This window comes from Sceloporus undulatus, chromosome 1, assembly GCF_019175285.1.
Source record: "Sceloporus undulatus isolate JIND9_A2432 ecotype Alabama chromosome 1, SceUnd_v1.1, whole genome shotgun sequence".
Classification (NCBI taxonomy): domain Eukaryota; kingdom Metazoa; phylum Chordata; class Lepidosauria; order Squamata; family Phrynosomatidae; genus Sceloporus; species Sceloporus undulatus.
The window spans coordinates 173506440-173526488 of NC_056522.1; the positions used below are offsets into that span (position 1 = coordinate 173506440).

Genomic DNA, 20049 nt, shown 5'->3' on the forward strand with positions numbered 1-20049 from the left:
AAAGGCCAGGGTGGAAGCCAGAAGAAATTGCAAAGGCCTTCCAGTGCATAGGAAGTTTCAGGTAATGCTTTTGTCATTGGCCAAAGAAACCATAAGGAGGCTGGGCTGAGTGATTTGGGGTGGGACAGGTGGGAATGGCCCATGGCCAGTGCCACGGCCCCTCCTACCCCCGGCTGGGAGCTTGCCCAATAGGGAAACGATGCAAACAGAATCAATGAACACAGAGAGGCATGCCAGACTGGACCAGCCAAAAAAATCAGCAGTATAGCAGAACATGCCCCACAACCATCCTGAGGCATAGTACTATGTGTGAAAACCTGAAAATTCCTGGACCAATGCAACAACCATACCATAGTCATGATGCACATGGATGGCCCATTGAAATCCACAAACAGCCTGAAAACATTTCATAACTCGGAAAAGAAGAAACCCTATAAGTCAAACAAAATTATTTGTCTACCAGTCCCCCTTAGCACTAGCAAAATTAAAGGGCCTTAAATTACGACTGCCACAAAGTACAAGCTTGGCGTTCGGGTCTCATTGGAGGTCAATGGGTTATGTTAAATGACTGCACTGGTTCCTAAGATCCGGAGGTCGCGCCAAAGCCACACCTCCATTCCTAAGCAACTGGAGTAACAACTTGTGGTGGCAAGCTGTCCAGATTCCTTAGGATGCATGCATCATTTATAACAACATACCTCCAAAAGAAGAACCGAAAGCAGCTGTTATTTTGGGCAGTCTGTAACAAGGCCAAGGACTCAGCAAATGTCAACATTGTGAGAACACATTCAAGAGAAACGCTTTCCAGCACATAATGATTCACCATTAGCAGATACTATCCTCTTTTTTTGCATTAGCCTCCCAGCCTGAGCCCACCATCACAACAACATACCCATTCAAATCACACCTGCCTCAATTCCAGGCTCACACATGTGTGTGTACACACACACCACACACACCTTTTTCCAGACAAGCATTCTCTGAAGATGCCCAGCCACAGATGCTGGCAAAACTCAGAAGAAACTCTTCTAGAACTGGCCACATAAGCCCGAAAAACCCACAAAACTATGGATGCAGCCATGAAAGCCTTCGACTTCACAATATTCCTATCACTGGTGCGATAAAAGACAACAATTTGGATGCAAGTGGCTTTGCCCTGAGGGGAGATTGAATAAGATTATAACTGTATACTTTTTTCACTACTAGTAACACTAAATAATGGCCTCAAGGCACCAGGATCTTTCGGATTTTGCAAGGTCAGACTTTGAGGGAAAAACCACCAAGAAACTAGGTTTCTACTGGCTACATTCCAGAGGAAGCAACAGGCAAAAACCACCTCTGAGTATTCCTTGCCTAAAAAAAACCTGTGAAATCAATGGGGCTGCCATAGATTCAAAGTCAAATAAAAGGCACATCCACACAGGGTGACACTAAAAAGAGATCTTGTCCCTTCTTGGTCAGAACAAAGGATGTCAAATGATTTATTATTCTTATGAACATAGACCAAATTATAGGGAAAGCACTGAAAGGATCTCCCAAGGAGTTCAGAAGGGGTTCAAGAAGCTACCACTATGCTTGAGTAAGAATTTTTTCTCGGATTGAATTCTCAGTGAGTGAGATATTTATAACCAAATGGCTGGTGCTGCCACAGTGATTTTCCCATTCAAAATAAGCAAAGATGTGCTTCCATCCCTACCCCACTCTATAATGTGTGAAGGGGCTGCAGTCTATTGCCTTCACTTACCATCCACCATTCGTTCTTCTCTCTGGAGCTAAGATATTTGCTTCACATTTACTAACCCACTCTTCCACCCAGCATTCATGCAGCTTTCTCATTCACCATCTTGGCAAAGCAAGCAAAGAAACAATAAGTGGGTAGGGTGGGGTGGTATGGGATGTAGGGAGCAGCTTAAATTCAGATCCTTAGTGTTACCAAGCCAATAATTGCTTTTTAAAAAGGGATTCCCGTTGATTGTTAGCCAAAGGAAAACCCACATTGCCAACCCTATTGCAACATCAGTGACGTGGCAAAGTACAATGTGTGGAAACTCCAGGTACACATTGCTCTTATCTAGATCAGTGGTCGAGAGTTAGATCTGAGGACAAAGGGGTTTCCACACAGGTGAAAAACCTTGTTTCTTACCTGAGGCCACTGCTGCCTGGTTTATACAATGCACAATGACTTATGGTGGAATAACTGCAGACTTTCCCTCCCATTGAACTCAACTTTTCCCTGGAGTTTCACCCCAAATCCAAAGTAAGCAGAGGGTTTTGTAGATGTCAAACAGCTGGATCAGCCCAAAATGGGGCCAAGCCAGCTGTGTTACACCACCAAGCACCATACAATCCCCTTTCCCGTTGGTGTCAGCCCAACTTATTGTCTCTTAACAGTATTTCATACATATTGAGCAGTTGGTTGCACCTGTCCCTTATAGAATTGTGTTTGTTAACAAGTTCCCCTCTGCATTTCAAAATTTCACTTAGCAAATGCTGCCAAGAATTAAAAAAAATGGCTATTTTATATTATTTTCACCATTGGTGATTCTAGTAACACATAATCATGTTTATAATTCTATTATATTGCCAGAGGTTGCTGAAATTTTCATCTTTAACATTGCCTCAAGTGTACCAACATAAACTCTGGTCATCTTATAAATTTAAATTCAGAAACCATTTGGCATAACGTTAATGCATGAGTGAAAATGGATCCCTCTACTGCCTGTCCTTGGATGCTGGTACTTTTTTTCCTTTTCTTCCATTCACCCACAACTTTACTACTTTCCTCTCAGCTGCCTTGTCCAACAAAAATCAAAGGGGGCTAATAATAAAAACAGAAATCAAAAACAAAACGAAAGCAACAACACACCAATGTATTGAAAGATCAGTCTCTACCTTTCCTAACAGAGTATCATCAGCCAGTAATAGCGTCCAAAAGGAGAGAGGCTGTGCAAACCAAGAAAATAAGATGAAAAATTGAGGACTAAGTATCTCAGCTTGCTATCTGCAGATTCACCAAGGTATGAAAGAGCTGAAATGGCTTCTGATAATTTACTTTCCCAGGTGAAAAAAAGAGGGAGCTCTAAGGGATCCTCCAATGCATTATTAAGCGCTCCTAGAACAGGGTAGGCAACCTGCGGCCCGCGGGCCGGATGCGGCCCAGCAAGGCTTGGGACCGGCCCAGCTCGGTCCTGCCGCCGAGCGCTGGGGCCTTTGGCCTCTCGCACGCAGGGCAAGGGGGCAATTGTCTATAGACCGCCTCAGAAACAGCATTTATATTAACATTTTTTTTAAAATCAGCAAATTTTTTTTGCGTTGTCCTCCACTTTTTTTTAAAAAAGTGTCCACCATTTGAAAATGGTGTCCTACATTTGTCCCCTTGTTTATTTAGATTTATTCAAATTTTTTAAAAAATTATTTATTTATTTTAATTATTGGCTTCAGCCACTCCAGTTTGTCTGAGGGACAGACACCCGCCCCCGCTCAAAAAGATTGCCTGACCCTGCTCCAGAAGAACAATGGGTCAAAGGCAGGTTGGTAAATTGGCTGGAGGCCGCTCCGGCTGAGATTTAGCTGGGACCACGGTGACCATACCAGCCTCTCCAAAAGCAGCCCACCATCATGGTCCTAACCAGCACTGCCAGGGGCCAGATATAATGGTTTCAGCCCAAGAGTCAACTTAGAAAGCATGCAGTAGATAATATTTCAATCACCATATATTAATTACATCTTCAGAGATAACCACTGAATTGTTGTTTTGTGGCCAAGCCATTCCTGATAGATGTTCTGGACCTATCTGGTGTCTATACCTTCCTGGGATTGCTGAGCACACATAGCTAGCAGTAGGAACATGACTGAAAAAAACATTTCTGAAGAAACAAAGAGGAACTAGTTGATTAGATTATTATTATTATATTTTATTATTCTGAAACAACAAAATCCTGCCCATTTGACATCATATTTTTCCCCATATTGCATACAGAAGGAACTATGCAATGTGAGAATGCCACTCTGGCACTACAGTAGAATACCTTGGAGACTGGTGGACAAAGTGCTTGAATAGAGATTGGATGGCCACTTATCAAGAAAATACTTTAGCTGTGGGTTTCCTGTGCTGGCAGGGAATTATACTTAGTCCTTGGGGCCTTTTTCCATTTCTATGAGCCTGTACTTTAAGGATTTTAGTCAAATGTAAGCCATGTAGGAGGATGGAGTATAGGACTTTGTGCCTAATTATATTATTATTATTATTATTTAATTATTATTATTATTATGCATCTAACCACTGCAATCATCAGAAAAATACTCTAGCTTTGATGATGGTATTCAGCTCAATGCAAGGAGGCTAAAGCTGAGGACAATTAAAATTTCAGGCCTACTTAGAACAATGTAGGCGTTACTTTTTCTTCCTACATCCACTAGATTTTAAAAGGTAACTAAGGCGTGGTAAAGTACATTCATAATAAATATTTTTAAAAGTAATTTGAAAACAGGGTCCCAGGTGCCAAGAAACCTTCTAATGTCAAGAAAAAACTTCCATTAGACAGTTAAGGCCCACACAACAGGCCAAATAATCTGCTTCAGGTCACTTGGGAGGTATGCTGTTTAAAAATGATGCATGCACCCTAAGAGTCCAAAAGCCATGCCAAAGCCATGCCACACCTAAGGAATGAGTGCAGCTTTGCGCAGCTTCTGGCTCTTTAAGATGTGTGGTGTCATTCAAACAGCATATCTCCAAAGTGACCTGAAGCAGCTTTCACTTTGAACCGCTGTTCAGCTTATTTCCAGTAACCACCCTTCTGACACTTGAAATCTAAATTAATTCATTCACTCATTCAGTCACTCACTTCATTCATCATCATCTCATTCCAGTGTCATTGCCCAACAATTCTTAGACTTTTTCCTTTTGACAGTTAATTCAAATGCAGCTCCCTAATAGTTATTATTATATTATAAGGCTTTAACAAATTAAGTTAAGGTGCTATTCACAGACATTGGCTGAAATTTGCCTTGGGGAACATAGGTTTGCCCCCAATAAGTTTACCTTTCTCCATTTCCTCCTCCAGTATCTTCTTCTTCTGTGGAACATATTGTGGAACTGTATGTGATTGTACAGAAGCTGCACTGAGGAGGTATTTATATCACAGAAACACTTCCTGCTTTGTGAATGATAGAGTTGAAATCAGCACAAAACTGTTGTTTTTGTTAAAATAAAGGGAGTTTCCACAGAAAATCTATCTGTAAATCTACAGGTTTAATTTGTGATTGTGGATCCAGTGAGAATTGAATGGCTTAGCACAAATGACAAAACCCATTTGTTGGGATAAAACTGGAACACAAAGAACTTTATTTTTTTCTGCAAGCTGAAGAGGCATCTAAGATCTGGAATGTCAGCATTAGTCAGACCAATCTGGAAATTAACAACCAATTTCACTCACTGGGGATACTTAAGAATCAATAGACATCGTAAGACCACAAGGGCCATCCAATCCAACCCCCTGCTATGCAGGAAATCTCCATCAAAGACATCCAAACAGAGGCCATCAAGCCTCAAGCTTGAGATTCCACGGTGGGGCAAGAGCTACTTGTCCTCAGTCCACAGACCCGGGTTGCCCAGGTGTCCATAATGAAGAATGCCGAAAAGATACTAGAACTACTGATAGATTTTTAGATAACAGCTGTAAGAATTACAAATAAAATATAATATTTTTTTAAAAAAAATGAAACTGTTGCATGACAACCATTAGTCCTGAAGATATATATTTGGAAGATACAAATACCTGGAGAAGTGAAGGTTAAGAGGTGATATGATAGCCCTGTTTAAATATTTTGAAGGGAATGTCATATTGGGAGGGAGCAAGCTTGTTTCTGCTGCTCCAGAGAAACAGGACCTGGAGCAATGGATACAAGCTACAGAAAAGAACATCCACCTCAACATTAGAGGACTTCCCGAGAGTAAGGGCTGTTCGACAGTAGAACACACTCCCCGAGTGTAGTGGAGTCCTCCCTCCTTGAGGTCTTTAACAGAGGCTGGATGGCCATCTGTCGGGGATGCTTTGATTGAGATTTCCTGCATGGCAGGGTTGGACTGGATGGCCCTTGGGTCCAACTCTACAGTCTATGAATCTATGATTCTACCTGAAAAACTAGGTGGGACAATAAAGGTAGGAAAAAAGGCTTTTCTGGCTAAAAGTTCACAGTAACTATTCAACAGTTGTTTTGAGTGGCCTGGATCTGTTTAAAGTGTCCAGACATCTTACGATCTGGTCCAGAGGACAATATAAGTCCTCAACCAACCTATGTGAAGTAGTTGGCCCTAGAAATTAGGTTTGACCACTTCCCATTGATTCAAATGGTTTGCTCAAGTTCTCGTTAACAGTTTGGCTTTAGGTCAACAAAGTCTTTGTGTTGAATTAGAAATCAACTCCATCAAGTTCATTGAACCTATTCCCAAATCCAAGTTAATCAGGCTGGCAATCAGCTAGATAAATTTTGGGTGAAATACTATTTTATACAACTGTTTACCCTTGAATTTTCTGGGTTAATTTCATACACTTTGATTAAAGAAATTCTGGCTTCTTTTTCAGGACGCCAAAGAGTTGAAGACCAGGTTGAACTTTCAATTCTCATTATGGAGTATGTATCGGGCATTTATATACACAAGGATTCCTTGATAAGCTGCAAATACACTTACTAGCAGAGTGTTCTGACAGTATTGTGTGCTGGTTTTGTGATGCCAGAGCTTTTGGCCAATTAGGATAGCTACATTAGTTATATAAGATGAAAGACGTTTGTAGCTGGGTACATGGTGGTAAGGTTACGATGAAACATATTGATAAGAACATAGTATTTCAAGGCAGCAGTGCTTTGATCAACCTAAGCTGTCCCATTTTGTTCCAGCTAACATTTACCCTATATATTACATATGCAATTTTGGATAGTCTTATCTAGATTTAAGTAATGGCCCTCCTTCATTTTGTATATATAAATCCTATTTCTGCACTCATAAACCATGCTAAGAATCTTTTCATCCTCTGATAGTGAACTTGATAACCCCAGGGCAACAAAACAGGGCCATCATAGGCAAGAAAGTGGTTGGTCTGCAAACCAAAAACATTACATTGCAAATCAAATATATATATTTTTAAATGTCACACAAAAGTCTGGAACAAGTTTGGGTAGACTCTTTTTTAAAGTGAACTAGCATCACTGAAAAGCCAGTTGGGATAGTGGTTTTGCACACGGGGCTACTATCTCTCTGGAGACCAGGTTCAATTCCAACTCAACCATGAAAACCCACTGGGTGACCTCGGGGTGATTCACACACGTTTGTCCCAGAAAACCCTATAATAGGTTCACTTTAGGGTTGCCATAAGTCAAAGAAACTTGAAGACACACAACACAACAACAACAAAGTTTTAGAAAATCCCTGTGACAAACATGTAATTTAATGATGAAAAATATTTAGTCTATTTTTTGAGCTCGCTCTAATTTTTAAAAATATAAAATCATTTGAAAACTACACTTGAAGTTATAGCGTCTCAAACCAACTAGTTACCATCAGAATAATGTAAACATGTCCATGTCCAATATATCAGTATATATTATTTTGTTTTGTGTGGGGAAATGGGCACAGCTTTTATTGCTTATAGAATATATAGGGTTCACATATGCATGGGTACAGATCCATTGTTGATCATGAGACGCCAAAAGGATCCAGTCAGGCTTCAACAATTAGAACAAAAAGCAAGACAGGCTTGGGAAAGAAGGAAAAACAAACCAAAGAAGAATCTCTTGAAAAACAACCAAAGAAGAATCTGCTGATTTGAGAACAGTGAAATTACTGAGTCTGCCAGTTCTGTGAGGTGAAGCTACTGCTTTTGATAGGCTCATGTTTGATGTATGTGTAGATAGGTTTCAGTTCTGTCCAGTACATCTTGCTAGCTACATCTCCTTGACCTCTGAATAAAGCTTGCTGAAGATTGAATTTCTGAGTCTGCAGGTAAAGTTCAACTCATTTCTGACATATATAAAATAAAATAATTTCCTAGTGTTTTCATTTTAAAAGAAGGTTCTATGGAAGAGCACAGTGGGAATGTGTGGTGTAGTGGCTTAAGCATTGGACTATGACTCTGGAAAGCAAGAAAGTGAATCCCCAGCCAGCCATGGAAACCCATTGGGTGACCTGGGCAAGTCACACTCTCTCAGCCTCAGAAGAAAGCGAAGTCAAACCCTCTCTGAACAAATCTCGTCAAGAAAACCCTGTGACAGGTCACCATAACTTGGAAACTACTTGAACACACTCAACAACAAAAATTGACAACAGGGAGGAGGCCTCTGATTGCTGGTTTTTCCCTTGGGAGGAATCTAACAGATTTTGCCATGAAATTATGTTGTCATTTGTTTTGGTTTTGGCTTTTTGCTTTTTACTGTTTGTACTGTTATTGTTTATGACCTATAGAATAGTATAAGAATGGAAGAAAGGTTCACTGGTAAGATCAATGGGATTTGGGGTTCCTGTGCTAAGTAAAATAATTGCTTAGCTAGATGTGTAGGGGAAGCTGGTAGCACTAGGATCCACCATGGTCAGCCATGTAAACATCTTGAAAGGGCTTGAAAGAGCCTGAAAGAGATGTTGAGGGGAGTGGGAGCTGAAGCTGAATAACACTGGCTGTAAAAATATTTTAGTTTGTCATCAAATGGAAAAAAGCCTGAAGTTTATAAGGCAGGCACACTGCTAACTCTATGTGGGTATTTGGTGACTGTGGTAATACTGTCCGCAGCAGTCATACTGTTAACTTCTTTGATTACTGAAATAAAGTTTGCTGTTCAAATACAGAGCACTGATTTACTGATCCAAGGGGAGTAGGTAGTTTTCAACAGGACTTGATTTCTGCTTTGATAAGTACAGAGAATCGATGTGGATGAGTACAAAAAGGAAGATATTGGTGCGTTACAGACCGCCTAAAATGGGCGGTCTTGCACCACTGCCGGTTGCTGCATCAGGAACCACAGCAGCCAAACCATGCGGTTCCCGGGCGCAGTAACAAAGAAGCACCAAAATGGCACTTCTTCCTGGGTCCCGGAAGAGGTGCCGCAAAGCGCAAGGCGCACACTCGCGGTGCCACTTCTGGTGCGCAATGTCCGGATGCTGCGCTTCCGCGACGTCAAAATAGCAGCACCCATCTGTATGCGGCACCACCATTTTGATGTATTCGTTACGCGCGAGGGGCAAGGTGTGTCAGGAAGCACCGTCCCTCGTGCGTAACGACGGTGCTGCTATGGGCCCATCTGTAATGCGCCTATGTTTATACATTGTGTATATACAGTCTCTTTTCATAATCCAAATCCTCATCAGAAGCTGGGCATTCAGGAGTCTGGACTCTGTAGAACTGCAACATCAGGGATGGCCATAATTCTATATTCATGCCTCATGATTTTCCAGGAAGCCGATGGTACCGAAACATGTGAGGCAGTGAGGAGTATGAAATAGGCAGAACATTTGGAGCTGGTCCAATTGAAGATGGACTTGGCCGTATCTGAAGTTTTTTTCTATGGCTCCAGTCCTCCTGGACCCAGAAGGTGGTGCTGTGGGGTGCATGCTCCACTCCTTAGCCATTGGATTGTGGACTCAGGACTCACTTTTGTCCCCTATGCTACTAACAAATACAGAAAACCACTGGGATTTGGTGCCATTAGTATGAGGATGATAGGGATTCCTCTACAGTTTTTCTACATCCTTATGGGCTTAATATAATAAACTAGCCTTTATTACCTACTTTAATCCTACTTTAGGGAATATTGTAGCTTAGAGGTTCTTGCTTAAGGTCCTTAATGGGAGGAGTCATTACCAATAAGATTAATTAAAAACAAGGCATCCTTTATTATGGTACCTATTATGGTACCATTTTCAAGAAAGCTCAGGACCAAGTTCTGAATATACATTTATATGGATATTATCTATTCTCTCAGTTTGGGCTTTCCAGCTCAAGGAGTAAGTTTCTGCCACATTAACTCTTTCCTCTGCAAAAACAGCAGAGCAAATAAGCAGACCCTTTGTCCCTCTCCTCTTTCCCTGAGACATCAGCTCCTTCTAGGAATGTGAAATAAAGAATTCTTCTTCTCATGCTTGAAAAATGATGGTCAACAAAATTACTGTTCTCCTTGTGAAAGAAGTGTGAAATAATTACAATAATGTCTCATCCCTCACAAGGGGAAGCAATCACCCATTCCAATCAGGGGCAGGAAATTCCTTCTGAAATTTGTTGTTCTAAAAGTGCTATTGTTTTACTTTATAAGTGCAATAAAACAACAGCAGGAGTGTGTACATTTTCACATTGGAAAAGTCTAGCAAGTGACAGAAAGCCATCTTGCCAATGAGGTGCTGAAATTGTGTGTTGTTGTTTTTGCAGTGACTGAATACAAATTTGTTAAAGCTAAAACAAAATGTCACACAAGGTGACGAGGCTTTTATGGTCCTCCGCCCATGCCGAGGTAACTGCAATCTCACTGCTGGTCCTGGGAAGGAGGGGAGCCTAGACTGGAGTTGTTAAAGGGCCTCTTACTCTTCCTCCTTTTCCTCCTGTCTGGGACCGGGGTTGGAGTGAAAGTGACAAGGCTTTTATGGTCCTCCGCTCTAGGAGTCTAAGTAGACCACAAGTTGAACATGAGTCAACAGTGTGATGTGGCAGCTAAAAAGGCCTATGCAGTTTTAGGCTGTATCAATAAAATTATAGGGTCTAGATCAAGGGAAATAATATTGCCACTTTATTCTGTTTATTCTTAACCCCACCTCCATGCTTTATGCCCTACCCAGAATGCCTTTATTGTTTTAGTGTTAGAGCTTCACTGTCCTGAGTGATGTCTTCAGAAGTAGAAAAAGGAAAGAAAAGAAATAGAAAAGAATAATAAAGGTAATCTGGGTCCTTTGGAATAGCAAGGGGGAGGGGATGGGGAGGGGGGAGGAGGTGACCCTGGCACCATGTATCTATCAATTGTACAACTGCCCTGGGAGAAACATTTCATGCATGTGACTTTGCATAATTGTCAGGTCATTCACCGTTTCCCCTGTGAATGAAAAGGGACATGTCAGGGACAGAGCAGCTATGGGCTGGGATACCAGGATATTACCAAAGCCACTACTTTCCTGGTGTACTCATGGTTTAAAAGTCATGTGCAGTAATGTTCTCTGTCTTCTGGATGGGGTTATATTCCATCTGAAAACACAGATTTATTTGTGGATAAAATTCTAACCGTGGAAGTTCAAGTTTCAGAAGTGGCCAGAAGTGCTTTTGTGCAAACTGTGGATATCAAATCTTTCCTAGTGACATCCTGTTTAGTGACACACTGTACTTTTGAACAGTACTTAAAACTTTAGTTGGTACAAAGAGAGGTGGTCAGATTGTTAACAGAGTTGGCTACAGGGAGAACACTGGCAATTTAAAGTTCTGCTTATGACCTGTAGACATATGTGGACCATATTCTCCATTATCAACCTGCCCGTATTTTGAGAACTCCTGGGGATAGCTGGTAGGAATACAGGCCAGGGCTTCCTCAGTGGCTGGTCCCAGACTGTGGAGTTTAGGCTAGCACCTTGCTATCTTTCTCAAAACTGAAGACTTTTTGTTCCAACAGGCCTTTGAAGATTGATTGCTGAATGGGCCTTACATACTGTTTGTCTATTTGTTGTTTTCTTTTTAAGGGTCATGTTTTAACTGTTTTTAATTTTATTGATAGTTTAATTACATTTGACACTTTTGCATGAAGTAGATTTTTAGCTACATTTATTTTTAATACATCCCACCTACCCCAATTTTTTAAAATTTTATTTTTAATATACACGTATTACAAAAATCACAAAAAGTATTACCAAAAACATACATATACACTAAACGCTCTTACTAAAATGAACATGTACTACTACCTAATTATAACATATGGCATATAGACTTACTATACTTAATATATTTACTCTCATCCAACCTTTATTAACAGTTTATTCCACACACACATATATATATATGTTTTTGTCCTTTAATAGGCAAACTTTTCTTTCTTTCTTTCTTTCTTTCTTTCTTTCTTTTCTTCTTTTTCTTTTTATCTAAATTCATGTGTGAATACTTATTTGTTCAAGCCTATGCTTCTTACTAGTCTTTGAATTTTCCTAATCATTTTCTAATTTTAATTTTAATTGTTTGTTTTCGGGTTTTTTCTAACTATTTCCTCCTTCTCTTATTATAACTTAAACTATTTGTTTTTTTCCCCTTTCCCCTCACTACTTGCTTCGGTAGCTATTCTTTTTCTATTTCTTTTCCCCAATATTTAATTACTAAGTCCCAATCTTCTTCTGTTTTGATTTCATTCTCTTCTTATAAATTTCTTGTTAATCTGTCAGCCTCTCTCATGTCTAAATGTTTTCTCAACCAATCATCTAACAATGAGGTTTGACATGATTTCAACCTTTGTGTGTAAAGCAATCTAGCTGACGTTACCATACATAATACAATTTTTGAATATTTTTCCCATCTCTTTACCTAAGCTATGCGTCATATTCAGTAAGTATAATAATAATAATAATAATAATAATAATAATTATTATTATTATTATTATTATTATTATTATTATTATTATTATTATTATTTATATACCGCTATTCCATGGATCATAGCAGTTTACAGCATAACTTCAAATTCTTCTGAAAATTCTTAATATTTCTGATGTTGCTTTGTCTGTCATATCCCAGAATTGTCTGACTTTTTTGCAGGTCCACCACATGTGGTAATACGCGCCTTCAGCTTTTTTACATATCCACATATCTTATTTGCTTTTGTATATATTTTTGATAGCCTCAGTTACGATAAATGCCACATATACATTATTTTGTAGTAATTCTCCTTTAGATTTTGTGCTAAAGTAAATTTATTTGTTCTCTGCCAAAAAAAATTCCCATTCTCTATGTCTATATCATGTTGGACAAGATGACTCCATTTAATATTCTCTTTATCAAGCCTTGATCCTTATATGTTTTTCCTTTATATCTTAGTTCCATTATCAACCTTCTTTTATACCCTTTTTAAAATCTTTGCACAAGCCATTTACCTGGTTTATTTGCTTCCTCAATAAATTTATCTACAGAATGTAAGCTTCTTTTCTAATTTGCTTTTCAATTCCTCATTCAAATCTTTTTGCAATAAAGCAATTTCTGTTCTTATTCTATTATCAGTAAGTTTTTCTCTTAGTTTTCTTTCTGTTTCTCTATTTTTTTTCATTTTTTGAATTCTTTTCCTCTTTTATTTTCTTGTTTTTTACTCCTATTTTCACAAATAAATCTCTTAGTACTGCCTTATACGTGTCCCAAATAGTTTTAATCCTAATGTTTTGTTTCATTTTCTTAAAAAAAACAAAACCAGGTTAACTCTTCTCTAAAATATATGATGTCATCCTCATCCTTAAGCAATGTTTCATTTAATTTCCAAAGCCATTCTTGTATTCTTTCATTTAGTTTTAAAACTACCAGATTATGTTCTGAGGGTGTTTTAGACAGAATTTCCATCTCTTTTGTAACCAGAATAAATGCTTTTGATATTATGAACATGTCTATTCTTGACATTGTTTTTTGCCTGTCAGAATAAAATGCATATCCTTTCTCTTTTCCGTATTTGTGACTCCAGGCATCTTCCAGTGCACAATTACACATCAAATCAAAAACAGAGTTTGGTAATTTTCCATGGATTTTTTCTTTCTTTTTTCCTTTTTACTGTCATATGGATTTGGGGTCCAAAACCCCATTCCAATATCCCAGGATTATGACACTGGGAATGTTCTGTTTCAGAATTATATCTTGAATTTTTCTAAAAAAAATCTGTCTCTCTTGGTAAAGGGGGTGTATATTCCAATGATCAATAAATGTAGGTCACCAAATTTAATCTCTATCACCACATACAAACCATGTTTATCTGAGAGTAAGTCTTTGTGCTTTTTTTACTTACATAAATTGCCACTCCTTTTTTTCTTTTGTCTATTGTTGAAACAAATATTGAACCAAACTTTAAGATATTTTATATCTTTTTTTATTTATGTGAGTCTCTTGCAAACATATAATTTCCGCTATTTGTTTCTATAAGAAATGAAAGCCATATCTTCTTTTTGCCCCAGAATTTAGCCCTTCAACGTTCCATGTTATTAATTTGATAGCCATTCTCAACAGTTATCACAAAGTTTAATACAATTATCTGTTGGGATATAGAGTCACAAGGAAATTGTACAATGTGGGTTTTAATAGTAACCAGGCATTAAAGAGTTACTGTGAGCCATAATGATTAGGCATTTAAACAGGAAGTGATATCAAAAAGATACTCAACAAGTACTTTAAAGTACTGTAGAATGCTGCCAGTCTTAAAAGTCACTCAGGCAGGGTGGCTGGATCCTTTATGGCACCAGAGGGAGAGGCAAGGCCTCACAGAGACTTTGCTAGAGTAGTGATGAGCATTTTACCTCAGAGTGGGTTGTTACTAGTGTGGATGGTAGATGGTGTCGATGTATATACTGTACACAGTACAACTTCTTCTAAGAATAAAAGCCTCATCTGAGTGAGGTTTACAGTGTGTCTTTGCTCATTAAGAAAGGGAGAGGTGTTTCTCCAGCTCACAAGCTGCTGACTATAGTAACGAAGGTGGAAAATCTGGTGTAAAACCTTGACGTGTTGCCTCACGGGCTGCACAACATCAAAAGCGTTTTAACATTATCAACACAAATCATTTCAATAACTTACAATATCAGTAATCTCACTAAATCTCCTTTTTTACTTTCTTTATTTTTTTATTTCCACTTTTATTTCTCTATCGTTGCAGTTTATTTTTCAGGTTTCGCTCTGAAATAATCTTTTATCCTTCTCTTTATGATACCTGTTTTCCTCTAAATTTTCTCCCGATTCGTTTTTTCTACTCTGATCTCCTAATTCTCCATTTCTTTTCTTTCATCTGTATCTCGCCTTATTTTTTCATATATTTCTTTTGCTTTATCTAATATGTTTAGCCTGTATTTTCTGTGTCTGTAGTAAAAAGAAACCCCTTCAGTTTTCCCCCATCTATATTCCATGTTTCTTTTTGTCAGCAATTTGTAAGGAATTTATATTCCTGTCTTCTTTTTAATAATTGTCCTGGGATGTCTTTAAATATATTAATTTCTTCTTTCTTAAGAAATATATTAATTTTTTTTCTTTTCACTGTAGCTTCTTTGAATTATTTCATCTTTTATTTTAGTTCTAACAAGATAAACCACAATATCCCTGGGTAGTTTTCTTTCCTTTGCAATTCTTGAGTTCATTCTGAATATGTTATCCACTTCCATTTCCATTTTCTCTTCTTCCATTTCTGAAAAGGTGGCTAATGCTGGAATCACCAGATCATACAAGTCTTCATTTGTCTTTCCTACAACTCCTCTCAGTTTGATACATTTCTCTCTGCATTTTAAATCAAGTTGTGTTACCCTCTGTTCGTCTTTTTGTTGTAAATCCATTGCTGACTTTGATATTGTTTCCAGATCTTGCATTTTAGTTCTTATTTCTTTTATATCTTTCTTTATTTCTACAACTTCTTCTGTTATTTTTTCAAACTTTCCTTCTATTTTATCTATTTCTTTCCTTACGTCTTCTTTTATTTCCTCTCTGTTATCTTTCATTACCACCTTGGACGCTTTTAAGAAGGCAGTCTAAACAGGCCTTTCCATCTGACCCTGTTTAGGACCCATCCTTTAGCTTTTAATGATGATTCTGTGTAATTCCACTGTTACAAAACTTTGTACTATGATAAAGTAGTTTGGGGAAATATAAATAAATAAAAAATTAAATAAATATTATTTCTTGTCACATTTCTATCTTAAACTTTTTAAACTCTTCTAATATATTTCCTATTTGTAACCCAGTATCTGCTTGTTTTTACACCCTCCCCAATTTGAGCATCCATGGATGGCAAACCTCCTTGGCGCTAATGGTGGCATTTGCACATGGCCTCATGTGGACATGCCACCATTAAAAACCATGGGACTTGTGGTTCTGCAGTTTATGTATCCATGGGGGAGTCTGGAATAGAACCCCTGTAGATACTAAAGGCCGACTGTATTGTAAATTGCTTTGAGATTTAGATTGGGAAAAGTTGGGATATGAATTCTCATTCTTATTATTTTACACACACAATATTTAAATGCCAAATTTTCACCAGTTAAATGGGGAAATGAATTTATTTTTCATACTCATTTTCCATCTATGTCAGTGAAGAACAGTTTCTCAAGAATTGACATTTATGGTTTTCATGGATATATTATTTAATTTCTGTTTTACATTTACAGGTTGCTTGGCAGTTTTTTCCAAAAAAATCTTCATTACAATTGGACATTTTTAGCAGTTTATCACAGCCCACAATATGATCCACATAGCTGCATGGATTGGCTGTAAACAATCAAAACAATACAAATTTAGATTCAAATGAATAAAGAACACATTATTTAAATCTGTCATTGTTCTCGATGGTTTGCTCGATACATTATTTTTATCTTACAACAGTCAAGTTGAGTTATTCTTATTAAAACTCTTTGCTGGCTTTATCCTAAAAAGCCTGCTTTAAATTATATTATCATTGCCCTTTGTAATCTGTCTTTCAAAACGGCTAAAAGCTAGAGGTTGCACATGCCAGGACTGGTAACTTAGGGCCTGATAGTATATCATTTATTGCTCCATGTTAAGCTTCTTCTATGGGCTTTCTACCTCCTCATAGGCTCAATATAATCCTACTTTAGTCGATGTTGCAGCTCAGAATCACCCATAAGATCGTGCTTAGAGCCCTTTTCCTGCGGGACAGGGGGTAATCGTTACTAATAAGGTTCACTGAAAATAATGCCTCCTTTATTATGGTATCTAAATTGTAGCATTTCCAGGAATCCTCAGAACCATGTTCTGAATATGCATTCACATGGCTATAGTCTGTAACACAGTTCACATGCAAGAAGATCCCTGCATAGGCTGAACACCCAACATTATCTGAACATACAGGTGATCATTTTTAAAATAAATTTTCAACTGTCTCAGAGGCAGGTAAAATTATTTTTAGTCTAAATGCATTGAAGGCATGTTTTTTGTCTCAAAAATCATTGTTGGGGGAAGAGGGCCGTTGGAAACTTGGAGTAACCAAGAATGTCAATGACAAAGGCTTCGTGCATCCTATGTGACGCACATGGTTCTAATCCATGGTCTAATTCCCCTGATGATTTTTTTAGCAGCTACTCTAAACAATGAACCTTCCCTGGCATAATGAAGACAAAGATATAACTATTGTTCATGACTGTTGTAAAGACCAATCTCTATATGAAGAACTAGTTTTTCAAAAGATTCTGGAAGTGTTTAATTACAACTACAGCTGATTATGTAAAAAGTCATTATCTGAGTGTTAACCAGATGAGTTGCTTTATATCATCAATAACTTACTGCAGAGATTATTCTCACAGTGATTAGGGCAGTCTGCACATGGTTCACCTGCTTTGTAGGGTTTTGTTAGTGATTGTATAATGTTCCCTCTGAAATCACATAATACAAATATTTATTATTGATCTATTTGATTTAAATCTCCCAAATGGGTTTACAATAGAAATTAAATTAAAACAGAACATCAATTGTAATATAGAATACAAACGTTTTTAAAGCATTAAACTATTTTTGGTTACATTTGATTATCAGTTAAAACTGCTTTTAAAACGTTAAAAATTAAAATATTTAATATATATATTTATATATTGCAAACAAAAAACAGCACATTATGCTACTCTGGTCAGCCCAGGCTAAAGGCCTGTTCAAACAAGAAGATCTTTGCCTCCCAGGAAAAAGACAGGAAATAGAGTAGATTGAACCTCCCTCGGTTGGGAGTTTCAAAACCTAGGAGCAGCCACTAGCTTCCAGGTCACCAGAGAGCTGCATGGCCACATATGTGGGACCCTGTCGAGAGAGGGGACATACTGCATTTTCATAGCTGTGTCTGGGGCTCCAGAGCCAGCTTTCCCAGGAAGGAGAGACCTTCACGATTACCAACATTAACCAAAATTACACTCCCAGCTGAAGATTGTCACAGGCAGAGAACACACAGGCAGTATGAAGAGCTTGGATCACCATCTTGTCATTATTTAGCTTTCTCATAATAGACATTCTGCCTTTGTCTTCTGTGAGTAACGAAGATTTAATATTTAGCTACATTATTAGTAGTATTATTAAGCTTTATTTATATAGCGATGTAAATTTACACAGCACTGTACATATAATCTTTTAATTAGACGGTTCCCTGCCCTCAAGCTTACAATCTAAGAAGACACGACACACAAGGAGAAGGGAATGGTTGTGGGGAAGGGGATCAGGTCCTGGAGTTCATCTTTCCCTCTGAGGCCTGGACCAAGGCAGATGGACTGGAGGGAGGGCTCTGTTTCGATGGCATTGGGGAGGCCTGATGGCATTGGCCCACCCTCTCTTCCCCTCAGAGGCCAGGATGCAGCCAGATGCCTTCTGGGAGGGTTCAGTTCCTTTAGGGAGGCCTGATCAGGTGAAAAGTTCTTATTTTTCTTGAAATTTAGCATCTGCAATGAGAACTATGTGCCTATGTCCCCATTACCAGACAGAACAATTACTATTACTATTCATGTATAGGTCTAGTTTTCCAAAAAATCACCCTAGGATTGACTTATTCCTGCTTCAATATAAGTACTGTATTTTTTCCGGTAAAATAGTGAGAAGATGAGCAGGATCCCAGCTAAACCAATTGTGGCTGGGTAGATCAAGGGGGGAACCCCTATGTTTCTACAAAATCTCCGTTGTTACTCAGGATACAGATGGGTCCACAAGGATCTTCAAACAAGCTTCTCTCTCGGTGGCTGGAGGAGTGGAGGGAGCTGCCGGTGAGAGAGGCTTGAGATTGCAGACAGCCGCAGCTGCAATCGAGCTCCAACAACTGAGCAGATTCTTGTCCAGCCGGTTTTAGAGGACGCAAAACAAAAGAAGCTGAATTATAAGAAGTAAGTTTGGCAAACAACTACCTCTTCAGTCTGAACCTGTGCCAAAATATACTGTATTTTTTTTTTAGAGCCACCTGAGCAGGGCTCTGCTGGGAGAACTCTCCCTCTGTTTGGAGGTCTTATAGAGGGCCGTGCTGACAACAAATAATACATGGGAGAAACTGCTCTAAAAAAGGAATCTTAAGGTAAAATACAATAATGACAAACAACTTAAGTGGCTTACACCCTGGGAAATTGAGAACTTAGACTGAAACAGGCTATATTAAAATAGATGTGAGAGGATTTGAATACTTACCGCATGGATTATAAACTCGGAAGATAAAATGGCGGAGTAGAAATTGGAGGACCGGAAGACTTACAAAATAAGAATAGATTAGCTCTGTTTAAATATTTGAAGGGTGTCATATTGAGGAGGGAGCCAGCTTGTTTTCTGCTGCTCCAGAGAACAGGACCCGGAGCAATGGATGCAAGCTGCAGGAAAAGAGATTCCACCTCAACTTTAGGAGGAACTTCCTGACAGTCAGGCTGTTCGACAGTGGAACACACTTCCTCGGAATGTAGTGGAGTCTCCCTCCTTGGAGATCTTCAGACAGAGGCTGGATGGCCATCTGTTGGGGATGCTTTGATTTGGATTTCCTGCATGGCAGGGGGTTGGACTGGATGGCCCTTGTGGTCTCTTCCAACTCTATGATTCTATGATTCTAATATTATTTTCATCCTTTTCCTCCGCTGCCCAGACCTCTCCTCAGGAGAAAGCTGAGGGATAGAGGAGCCTTATCTGTCCTTCTTTTCCTGCACCTAGACCTCTCCTCTAGAAAAGGCCAAGTGATGGAGGATCATTTGCTTCTTTCTCTTCCTCCTTCACCCACTTTTCTCCTTGGGAGAAAGCTAAGCAACAGAAGAGCCTTGCAGGGTGAGTGTTTGCCCATCCCTCCTGCTCCTGCACCTGGCCTTCTTTTCAGGACAAAGGCGGCCAGTGGAGGAGACTTGCATGGTAAGTGTTTGTC

At 38.8% G+C, this 20049-nt stretch overlaps 1 protein-coding gene across 1 annotated transcript in view; it reads right to left on the reverse strand.

Annotated features, from left to right (window-relative positions):
- Nucleotides 1–16314: 16314 nt before the first annotated feature.
- The window catches only part of LOC121925614 (cysteine-rich venom protein-like), a 28740-nt gene continuing 25005 nt past the window's right edge, over nt 16315–20049 (reverse strand). The window contains exons 7-8 of the mRNA XM_042457962.1: nt 17475–17563; nt 16315–16442 (exon numbers count right to left, since the gene is read on the reverse strand). Of these exons, the coding sequence (XP_042313896.1) occupies nt 16315–16442; nt 17475–17563 (217 nt within the window). The remainder of the gene's footprint in view (nt 16443–17474; nt 17564–20049) is intronic.